This window comes from Gobio gobio, assembly GCF_949357685.1.
Source record: "Gobio gobio genome assembly, chromosome: 10".
Classification (NCBI taxonomy): Eukaryota; Metazoa; Chordata; class Actinopteri; order Cypriniformes; family Gobionidae; genus Gobio; species Gobio gobio.
In genome coordinates this window covers 42,700,705-42,712,149 of record NC_137116.1, presented here as the reverse complement: position 1 = coordinate 42,712,149, position 11,445 = coordinate 42,700,705, and the positions used below count along the sequence as shown (strand labels likewise).

Genomic DNA, 11,445 nt, shown 5'->3' with positions numbered 1-11,445 from the left:
TTGACAGCAGACTATTTTGCTACGGTCTTATTAAAAAGGTATGAAAATGACCCAGAGTGACCAGAGGAATGACAATTGGGACCGCAGGACAAGATGGAAAAGTGGATCTAACAAAACTCATAATGGCATCCAAGAGAATTTCCGTAAGCTTGAAATGTTGAAGACCTCCATCCCATCTGTGCCTATTTGTCTGGAGTTGATTGGAACGAAGGGATCCTACCATTTATCATCAGGGGGGAAATTTGCTAGCAATGGTAAAGATCAAACCTGCACAACTCGGAAGATTTTAATGCCAAAGGGGAACGATGGCAGGACTTTGGCAAAGAGTAGCTCACTGCCTCCTATATTCAGCCCAAAAATATCTACCATCTCCACATCTAGCGCAAAAACTTGTGTGCCAAGCTGGGAGGTTGGGTGTCAGGAGAAAGCCAATATCTTGTCCACCAGCGTAAAGATGGACAAGGCATTGTTCTGCAGACAAAAGCAGGGATGTCAGCTGACTGCAACCGCCCAGCTGATCTGCAACGGGCTGGCTGTCTTTAATGAGAGAGTGCTGGTTCAAAACCAAGACCTGAGACAGGACAGCTTGAATATTTCTGATCCATCAGCAGGGCAGCCACAGGATGGATTTCTGGGTGTAGAGCCCAGTAATGTCAATGCCAATGACAGAGAAGCGATGACAGAAGGGATGAAGGACTTAGAGAGTGTATCTAAGGGCAGACCTGTGCAGACGCTCTCTGATTCGGCTATTGAGATGGAAAATGAGAAGGAGGTGAATGACACGATAGACAATCAGGAAGACGAGTATTATACTAACCAAAGGATCACAGCATGGATCGTCAAAGTAAATGCAAGCTTGTTTTCTCCATTAAAAGATGAGATTTTTGATCAAACACTAGAGGAGCAGGATGTGGATACTATTAAAATAATCTATGACCAGGACTGATGTCAAATCTAATGTTAACTGATAACAGTGTAAAATAATGTTCAGTTCGTTAACATGAGTTAATGCATTAGGTGTCATGTTCATTCTTAAAACAGTAACTTCAACATGAAAAGTTTTGTCTTAGTTCAAAAAAAGTTTGGGGTTACTAAGACTTTAGTGTTTTTGAGAAAAAAGTAACTTCACAAAGTCTGCATTTATTTGATATCGTGAAATATTACAATTTAACAACTGATTTTTCTTTTTAATATATTTTAAATTTAATTTAGTGATGGAAAAGCTATATTCTAATATGTTGATTTTGTGCTCAAGAAACATTTATTATTATTATCAATGTTGAAAACAGTTGTGCTGCTAAATATTATTGTGGAAACACATTTTTTCATGATTTTTTTTTATGAATAGAAAGTTAAAAAGAACAGCAATCAATTCAATGCTTGCTAAAACTATTCATTTCTTTTAAAATGTCTTAATGGCTTCTAATTTTTTAATGGAAGTATAGGAATTAATATTACCGTAGATTAATAAATGCTGCTGTGTAAGTGTTGTTTATTGTTAGTTTATGATTACTAATGTTAACAAATTGAACCTCATTTTAAAGTGTTTACTGTTCCTTTTTTATAACTTAAGAATTTGTATTATTACCATAATGGCTAAATATGTTGCGACTCCTTTGATGTTCCCAAGAGATGGTAAGATCACTGACATTTAAAATAAAAAAATCTCGTCTATTTTTTATTGAATATCTTATTTGTTTTTGTTTATTTATTACATTTAATTTAATTAGTTAATATATTGAGTCAAAATAAATGTAATGCATTTGTCAGTTTTGCAGAATGGCACAATCCAAGAAATATTGATTAATCTTGGTACTATTATAAGCAGCAATAAACCAAATGTTTCCTTGATGGATATAATTCATATTTCAGATAGGAGCCAGTTTTTCGTCCCAATATCCAGTTCCTTCAAGATACGTGGAGTGTCATCAACAGCCTCTGTAAACGTAATATCCTGTGATGTATCCAAATATGTATATAACTGCCATCATGGTCAAGGATGCTGCCACTTTCAGCGCAATACCCAGCCGTCCAGTGCACAGACTGTTATAGAGTCTATATGGGCACAGATGCGATAGACATGAGTTATCTGACTCAACAACTTATGAAGATTTGCTTTAAAGGAACACTCATTTTCCAACTCAACCGTTTTCGAATCCATTCAGCTGATCTCCAGGTCTGGCGGTAGCACTTTTAGCATAGCTTAGCATAGATCATTGAATCTGATTAGACCGTTAGCATCTCGCTCAAAAAAAAAATTACCAAAGAGTTTTGATATTTTGCGTAATAATCAAGGAACTTTGCTGCCGTACCACGGGTGCAGCAGGCACAATGATATTACCAAGCGGAAACCTCCCGCAGTTTCTCTTGAAGCCAATACGGAAGGGACAGGCTCCAGAAGGGAGCAGCAGAATCTCATTGAGCCCCATGTTAAAATGGCCAACTTTACAGCAGAATAAAACGTGTTTACAGCCTGGTACAAATTGTGGTTTTGGTCTATACGGCTAATTTTGCCCTTCATGACAACTGTTAGGGGGTGAATTTTTTTTATAACTCATTCGTTTACATTATATAAAGCATTAAAGTTCTGCATAATTAAGGGCGTGGTCACTTCGAGTGACAGGTGGATAGCCATTTATCTGCTGTCTGTTGGTCATCGCATCACTTCAGCTCCGCCCACGTCCCGCCTCTTTGCCCATTTTCTGTTATCTGCGAGTGACGTGCTGCCAAGATGGCAACGGCCAGCTCGTTCCTACTTTACGCTTCAAAACTGCTCATCAGAATCCTATGGGTGACGTCACAGACACTACGTCCATATATTTTTTTATAATCTATGGATTACGCAGCACCGTGACAACCTGCTTGCACAGGGAGCCTGCTGGGGACTATTTTCAGGTGCTGCGTAATATCATTGCGCCGCTGCACCCATGGTACGGCAGCAAAGTTCCTTGATTATTACGCAGGAATGAGAGTATCCTAGCCATATCGGCCTAGAAAATCGCAACTTTTCATTTTTCGTCGGCCTTATTACATGATGTAACTATAGAAGAGTCAAGTTTTAAATAGGAAAAATATCAAAACTCTTTGGTCATTTTTTTAAGTGAGATGCTAACGGTCTAATCGGATTCAATGATCTATGCTAAGCTATGCTAAAAGTTCTACCGCCAGACCCAGAGATTGGCTGAACTGTAAAACTCAACTGTTTAACTCTAGGGGAGTTGGAAAATTAGCCTATTTATTTTTTTAAAAGTGGAGTGTTCCTTTAAAGGGACAATTCACCCAAAAAATCTGCCATCATTTATCCACCCTCAAGTTGTTAATTCAAACCTATATGAATTTCTTTCTTCTGCTGAACACAAAAGACAATATTTTTAATATATGGGTAACCAAACAGTTGATGGACCCCACTGATTTACTTAGTATGGGAAAAATACTATGGAAGTCAATGGGGTCCATCAACTGTTTGGTTACTGAAATTCTTCAAAATATCTTCTTTTGTGTTCAACAGAAGAAAGAAATTCATGGAGGTTTGGAACAACTTGATGTAAATGATGCCAGACTCATTTTTGGGTGAACTATCCCTTTAACACTGTTTATTTTTCAGTTCTCTGAAAACAAGGTTGATATAGAGTGGATTCTCACCCAGTCAGTCTGGACTGTGACTGTGGTACTTGCATATTCATGTTGTCTTCACTCCAGTGGTTGTACTGAACATTGGACTCCATTTCTTTCCAGCTTTTTGCTCCTCAAAGTCCGCTAAAATCCTGCTACTTTTAGACAAATCACTTCAGGGAAGTGGCATGTGTCTTGGAAAGTGAATCATTCAGCAGTTCAGTTATCATTGATAAAGAAAAGTTAATGAATAATATAAAGCATGTTATCTTGTACAGTAGTATACTGCTGCTATATTTTGTACTCATATTCAATGTTAGAGTTTTGGTTGTTTTTGTCCAAATTCCTAAAGTTTGTACTGCATCATATTATAGCATGTTACTACTTTTGTCTCCCGATAGGCTACTTTGAATACTCACAGGTTCTCAGGACATCAACTGGGAAGTCATCAAATCCTTCTTATGTGTGTCATTGGAGCGGTGGGTCCATGAGGTAATTCGGGTAACCTTTGCTCAAAGGCTGTCATAAATGAAATGCCTAAACTGCTATATTGGTTCATGAAAATAAACTTGTCTTGTTCCCTGAGTGAAGTAGGCATATTATTGTGAAGAACTAGTGTCCCTTATTATTTAATTAACAAATATTTAATTAAATGTATCAATGTATCTTTATGTAAATAAGTCTTACACTGTCAGTTATCCTAGTTGTCTTTCCTTTATGTTAATATTTTTACTCACTTTAGGGGCTGAATGAAAATAAGTTAGCCTATTTCACCTGTTAGCCTACCACACATTTTATATGATCTCTGACTCTGGCCTTACTGCCAACTTGCTTACTTACTGCATACTATGAAATACAAAATGTAATAATAATCACACTAGTATTTTTCTTAGATTCACAAAAAAGCAAAAACCTCAAAATCATTCCCCTGTTCAATTCTGTAAAGTGGCGCTTTGTCACGTTCATCCACTCCGGACCGGTAGGGGGAACCATAAGCACTCAAGCCATATAGCGCTACTGTTCTACTGCAGATTACAGAAGAAAATTGTAAACATCCTTGAAGAATCAAACATTTAGGAGATGCTGTGTTGTTTTATTAAATGTATGTTTATTTAAGGTTTATTTGCGGATGACATACATTTTTTTAATAGTAGTACTGAATGTATTGCAGTACGATTTTTCGCTGAATGCAACACTACCACACGTATTCTGAATGCATGATCTCTGATATGTTTGACTACCATTAAAGGTTGTTGCATTTATTTTTGGCTATTTCACTATGGCCACTCTGACGAGGCAGGACCTTAATTTTGGCCAAGGTAAACTGCAGTTTATTTGTAAATTTACTGCACGGTACAGCTTTCAAATAACGCCATTGTGAGTATTCTGATTATATTGGTCATTTGCAGTTGTTGCTGACATTCTGTGCGAGTTTTTGGAAGTGGCCATTCACCTCATCCTCTATGTCAGAGAAGTTTATCCGTCTGGAATCTTTCAGAAAAGGAAGAAATACAACGTTCCTGTGCAGGTAATGTTTGTTAAGATTGATGATATGTTATGCACTTGGAAATCAATGCTTTTTGGAAATCTTATAACAATTCAGCACTGCTTTGATTATTCACCATGCAATGGGAAAAAATAAATAGAATTTTTTTTAGTTTTTAAGTCCCCAAAGCAAAGGTAGTGCTGAATGGCAGTGATAATTTGACCACTTATATTTAATTTGACAGATGTCATGCCATCCTGAGTTAAATCGGTACATTCAAGACACGCTTCATTGTATCAAACCACTGATGGAGAAGGTGAGTTATTTATTTATTTCATTCATTTACACATTTTTAATAAAATCAAGATAATTTCGATCCTTTCCATCTGTATTAAACATAAGTGAGTTGATAAGACATGTTTGATGTTGTTTTTTGCAGAATGAGGCTGAGAAGGTTGTAGTGGTGATCATGGATAAAGAGCATCATCCAGTGGAGAGATTTGTGTTTGAGATCTCACAGCCTCCACTGCTGTCCATCAGGTGAGTGACCGTGGGTTCAGTGTTTTTAAAGCAAACATTACGCATGTCTCTAATACATGTATGATTTTTCTGTGTCAGCTCGGAGACTCTGCTGTCCCATGTGGAGCAGCTTCTGAGAGCAGTGATCCTAAAAATCAGTGTGTGTGACGCTGTTCTAGACACCAATCCTCCAGGTAGGTGCTCAGCTTTCGCCACAAACCAAGTTATCCAGATAACGACCTTACACTTATTAAATAAAGTTAATAGATTTACGTCATTGTGCTTTTTTTTTTCTCTGCAGGATGTACATTCACAGTGCTAGTACACACCAGGGAAGCTGCCACAAGAAACATGGAGAAAGTTCAAGTAATCAAGGTGCGTTAAAACAGTTTTAAACCCCTTCCTTTTTGTTTACTTTTCTTTTGCTCACTTTGTTGACTAAATATCTTAGTGAACCTAGTCAGGGAGGCAAAAACAAAAACTTTTTTCTCAAAAAGACGCTCTACATGCAAACCCGTGGAAGCTTGTTGCCATCACAGAATAAAAAAAATTAAAAAGGTGATTGTGACTCTTTATTTCACAGTTCAAACGTTATAACTCTTGTAAGGAGGGACAAAGTCAGAATTGTGACATATAAACTCGCAATTGCAAGGAAAATATTATATTATATTTTTGGGGGAATTTTTTGTAATTATGATTAAAACATTTTTTAAAAAGGTTTACAATAAAAGGTTAATACAATCAGAATTGTGAGAAGTCAAAATTGGTTACCAACATTCTTTAAAATATGTTATTTTGTGTTCTGCAGAACAAAGAAATGTATTCAGTAAATGATGACAATGTTTATTTGTGGGTGAACTATCTTTTTAAAACTGTCATCTCTGTACACTCTTGTCTTTTCCGCTTTGTGCATTTTTTACAGGATTTTCCATGGATTGTGGCAGATGAGCAGGAAGTTCACATGGAAGACACTAAACTCATTCCTCTAAAAACGATGACGTCTGATATTCTCAAGGTGAGACATTCACAACTACAGAGTCCCATGGATCGTGGGCCTGGGCCCAGGTTACTTTGAAGGTCTAATTCAATTATGACATTAAAAAAATACATAGGCTATAGGCCCATATGTATGCATGATTAATCATTCAAAGATTGTGATCTTGTGATAACGACAATGATTCCGCTATGTCTATTGCTATCCCTTTTGTGAAGGGAGAAAAAAACGCTGTGTTAAGAGCCACAAGAGCTTGTCCCTGAGGCTTATCGCCAAAAATTCCGTTTACATATGAAAACTGCCAATCAAACGTTCGTTGAGTATGCGCATGAGAAAAGCGCACTCTTTGATAAATGGTGTCAGGCCAGCAAAACGACAAATTTTGAACAGCTTCGTGAACTTGTTTTGATTGAAGAGTTTAAGAATTCGTTGCCTGATAAAATTAGGGTGTATTTAAATGAGAAAAAAGTTTTAACTTTTGCTGAGGCCGCTGTGTGTGCTGACGAATTTGTATTAACGCACAAAAATGTATTCTTGGCACCTGCTCGTCGAGAAACCCCAAATTTGAGTTCTGAGAGAACACTATTAGACCTTTGAAATTATGATCGCAGTGGCATATTTAAATCCGCTTTCGCGCTGCCGCTGAGCCAGGCAGAGCAGGACTCATGTAAGCGTTATGTTTGAAACAGCTTTACAAACAATGTTTTCAGCTACACAGTAGGATAAATGGGGGTCAAATTTTATAGTCCAGATATAAACACTTGATGTTGTGACAGCGATCAAAATGATAAATCACGTTGAAACTGTTACACTTCAAATAAAAATAGTATCTATTAAACTGTTACACCAGTAGGTGGCGTCCAGTGACTGTTAAAATGCATTTGTGTTAGCCTGACAAGCCAGACCAGTGTTGCCAAGTCCGCGGTTTTCCCGCAAAATTGGGCTACTTCATCACTGTTGCCGCGGGCTGTTTTTCATGTCCGTGGGTTGAAGTGACCCCAATTATGTGATATTTTGTCTTTCAAATTCCCTCTGCACGCAATAGGACCAACCAGAGCAACGAAGAAGGTGAAGCGGAGCTAGTTGATAGATTAAACTTTCGCCGTATCCGGTCGGCAAAACTCAGAACACATCTTCGTTTCTTAAGAATGACTTTAGTGCCGTTCTTTGTTCTTTTCTCAAAGACAAGCTTCTAGTCTTCCAGAGTCGCGGCCAAAGCCGATTCGAAAGACCACTGTTTGCCAGCTTCTTTATTTACAAGTAGCACGCAGAACCGCCGCAACTCTGCCGTCATTATGTTAAACCCGCCCACCAACTCTATACACAATGTGATTGGCCTGACCGGAGTTTGGTTTTTCCTGCTCGCAAGCCAACAGAGAGTTGCTAGACTACCCTGGCTGCAAATTAGATTTGCTGCTGCTAGGGTACATCTAGATTTCTAGGCTACATTTGTGTGACTGAATCATTCATAAACACATTTGCTGCGTCCCAATTCACCTACTTATACTACGACCTAAAAGTAATATAGTATTATAATATAATAATATAGTATTACTTTAATGCATCAATGATATTTCACAGCACCAAGATCTTCTCATCTGAGCTGCCTGCGGCCTGTGTCTGTAACCGCTCGTCAATGTCAAAATATTTAAGATGACCAATCGAAACAAAGTAGGCGGGCTTTATGTTCACTGAAGATACTGAGCGCGAATTCCAGTGCGACGCTTCAGTAAACGGTCCTAAAGTGCGAGATAAGATAGTTAGCTAAACTAAACATTTCATATTTGGCAGCTGTTTTAGCATTGAAATTTTAATACTGATAATTTTGCCATTTTTAATTTAAAATAGGTATATAAATAAATACGTATATCATTTACGTGAGTTATGTAATTATTAGCAACTCTCAATGTGAGAGGACAAGAAACATTAACAAATCCGTTTTCTTCATATGATGCATAAGATTAATAATGAATGTGTACATATTGTGAATGATTTAAAAAAAAATTAACTAGCGTTCTGAGCCTTCAGTAAATTAACTTGTCTTAGAAAGTGATTAATAAAATTCTAAATATAAATTGACCCTATGTTTTGTTGACTGCTTTAGAAGTGGAAGAGACAGGGCAAGATAAGGAAAATGAGAGAAAAAGAAAGAGTGATGAGATGAGGAGAGAGCAGGAATCGACAAATAATCTACTGCCCACTGACTTGGTTTTAAAGCTATTTCTCAAAAAAATTTTGGCCTTCAAATGTCTTAAAATGTACATATGTAGATCAGAGAAATCAAAATTTTCCCCCGAACCCCCCAAACTACCTAGGGTTTGTGTGTGTGTGCGCGCGCAGTATTGGCCAAATAATTAAAGCGCCTTTTTTTCCTGACCAATTATAATTTAGTGATCCTACAAATGTACATTTAGTGTCTTCTTCCAAACTACATGTTCCACAACATGAAACAAACACGTTAGCTTATAGTTCTGTCTTTTGAATTTGTGATTTAAACTTTGTGGGGAAGTTTTGATTATCCATGCCAAATAATATACACTCCACACAGTGTGTGTTTGGACTGAAAAAGGTGGTAGGCTACATGATCTTGGTTAGTAATTTGACAACATTGTAGTAAACATTTTCTGTGCATCAAAAAGCATGCTCATTAAGAAAACAGCAGACAAGATAATCCAGCGCAAATTAGTGCTGTATTTAGTAAGTAAATACAAATATTGGGGTTTGAAAAAGGTCCACTTTAAAAAAAAAAAAAAAAAAAAAAAATCTTTCACTAGGCTGGCTACGAGCCTGTACCGTATCGGAGAGAAATGTAGTAGCACATTGATCTGCCATTCGTGGGTCTTAAATGCAGAGACTCTCCTCATGTGTTTGCAATTTAAATATAATGATGCATTTAAAAGTTAATGGCCAAACGTATCATTACAAAAGTTCACAATGCTGTTGCAGGTGAAATATAATGTGGATAACATTGAATAAGTATATTTTCGTCAGGTTAAATACTGATATTGATCACTCTAACCCCTTTATCTAAACCTCTCTACTTAACCGTCGGACTCGCACAACCGTCATATTTGTAGTTTTTTAACACTTTTTATCCGCGTTCGTAGTTCTAATCAAATCCTTGTCCATCTCGCAATGGGTTGTGGGCAATATCAGCCATTAGAGTGTGCGCCGATCTGCACTTCGAATTCTGACCGGAAATAGTAGACCATCCGGGAATCTTTGGAATACGCTTTTCAACATACTAAGATTTGGGACATACTAATTCTATTTTCGAATACTATTTAGGACGATAGTATGCGAATTGGGACTCAGCAATTAAAAAAAAAAAAACTTTAAAACTATAATTTAAATTAATAAATATTTTAATAGACTAATTTATAACATTTAAGACATTTATAATTATAAACTCATTTATAACATTAAATAGAAGACTTTGTCAGAACCTCAAGTAAATTAACTATTATTTTTTTGGTTGTCTAATATTTGTTTTTAATTGTGGGAGAACCGTGATTTCTATTCTACCCATATGTAATGGGGGAAAAAATAAAGCATTTTAAAGCATTTTCTCTAATGATGTTTCCTCCTTTTTACAGATGCAGCTTTATGTTGAAGAGAAAACACAGAAAGCTTGATTCTCTACAAGTGAAACACATGAAAGCAGATGTAAGGGTTGTTTACAGGAAACAGGAAGTGGATTTGTTTTTGTAATATAAAGGAAGTATTTTGAACTTGACTGTGCAGCTTGTTAAGTAAGTAGAATTAATGCTTTATTCATTATATCTGTATCTTTTACCCGTGTATTGTTTTTTTTGTTGCCTTTTTTGCTCAAGATCTTTCACTGTTCCTCATACCTCTGTCGTGACTCCAGATACATGTGGGTAGGAGCACGCTACGTTTACACTGTAAGCCTTAGTGGTCAATTCAGATTTATTGCTTAGATCCAATTTTTTGTTTGGCTGTTAACAGTATTTTTAAATGTGACCATTATCAGATTTGAGTATGAACAGGTCACGGTCCTGAACTGACCCGTATGCGCAAAAGAAAAATAACAAAGATGTCACACACTTTCCTGCGGAAGTAAACATGGAGGTCATGGCAGACAGAGTTTACGTGGTCATTAATAAGGTGATGTGACACGGAAAACATCAAATTTGTGTGCATGTGATGAGGAAGACACATAAGAGGATGAGGAGAAAGAGAGCTAAGTTTTTCTTGTATAGTTTTTGCTCAAATTTAGCTTGTATAGAGGTGTCACCTGGTTTTAAACTCCCATCAGTGCAGGATTGTGACAAGCTTTTATATTAGATTAAAATGATGATCTTTAGTCGCTAACCTGTTTTTTGTGAATGTTTCTTCTTGGTAATTGCCTAAAAGAAAAGAAAAGCTGTTTATGTATTATGTAAACAACTATTATCCACAGTATTTGAAGGATCTCTCAGTAATACAGAGTATTGCTTTGTCTGTGATTTATTAATTTTGTGGTGAACTATCCCTTTAAGAATTGAAGAAAAAAAAAACTATTAAGAAAAAAACTATCCCTTTCACATGATGTGAAAGAGTTTCATATCTGTTTAAAATGGAACTAATAGGCATTATTCTAATGACTGGAAGGAACTGAGAAAGTGACTCTTCTTTTGTTTTTTTTATGTACAGCTTTCCCCTAAATCAATCCACATCTTGGTCCTTCATTTGAAATATTATGAAGCTGTTTTCTACAATGCTGATCCAAGTAAATTCGGCTTCACTGTAGCAGCAAAACCAATTCTGTGCTGGTTTACAATCACATACTATCCGTACTAAATAGTATTCGAAAAAAGAATTAGTATGTCCC

The 11,445-nt window shown here is 36.6% G+C and overlaps 2 protein-coding genes across 4 annotated transcripts in view; both read left to right on the top strand.

Moving 5' to 3' along the window:
* Nucleotides 1-4,636: 4,636 nt before the first annotated feature.
* mad2l2 (mitotic arrest deficient 2 like 2) lies at nucleotides 4,637-11,118 on the top strand. 2 transcript variants are annotated; one of them, XM_079828055.1, is made up of 9 exons: nucleotides 4,637-4,714; nucleotides 4,862-4,931; nucleotides 5,022-5,140; nucleotides 5,343-5,414; nucleotides 5,538-5,638; nucleotides 5,717-5,811; nucleotides 5,919-5,992; nucleotides 6,540-6,632; nucleotides 10,208-11,118. In XM_079828055.1, the coding sequence occupies exons 2-9, from the start codon at nucleotides 4,892-4,894 to the stop codon at nucleotides 10,244-10,246; spliced, it is 633 nt and encodes a 210-aa protein (XP_079684181.1). In that variant the 5' UTR covers nucleotides 4,637-4,714; nucleotides 4,862-4,891; the 3' UTR covers nucleotides 10,247-11,118. The 2 variants fall into 2 exon arrangements, with proteins under 2 accessions (XP_079684181.1, XP_079684182.1); XM_079828056.1 differs by having other exon boundaries at nucleotides 4,647-4,931; nucleotides 10,208-10,277; nucleotides 10,445-11,118.
* The window catches only part of LOC307133195 (tumor necrosis factor receptor superfamily member 14-like), a 39,981-nt gene continuing 38,839 nt past the window's right edge, over nucleotides 10,304-11,445 (top strand). Inside the window, exon 1 of one of the 2 annotated variants that reach the window (XR_013817386.1) lies at nucleotides 10,304-10,363. The gene's annotated coding sequence lies outside the window, so the exon portion shown is untranslated. The remainder of the gene's footprint in view (nucleotides 10,364-11,445) is intronic. The other variant, XR_013817387.1, reaches the window with a different exon arrangement.

Bases quoted from the DNA above. Each gene is read 5' to 3' on its own strand.
- mad2l2 (XM_079828055.1), top strand. From the start codon at position 4,892: ATGGCCACTCTGACGAGGCAGGACCTTAATTTTGGCCAAG. The intron at 4,932-5,021 runs GTAAACTGCAGT...GGTCATTTGCAG, and splicing joins GGACCTTAATTTTGGCCAAG to TTGTTGCTGACATTCTGTGC. The intron at 6,633-10,207 runs GTGAGACATTCA...TCCTTTTTACAG, and splicing joins TGACGTCTGATATTCTCAAG to ATGCAGCTTTATGTTGAAGA.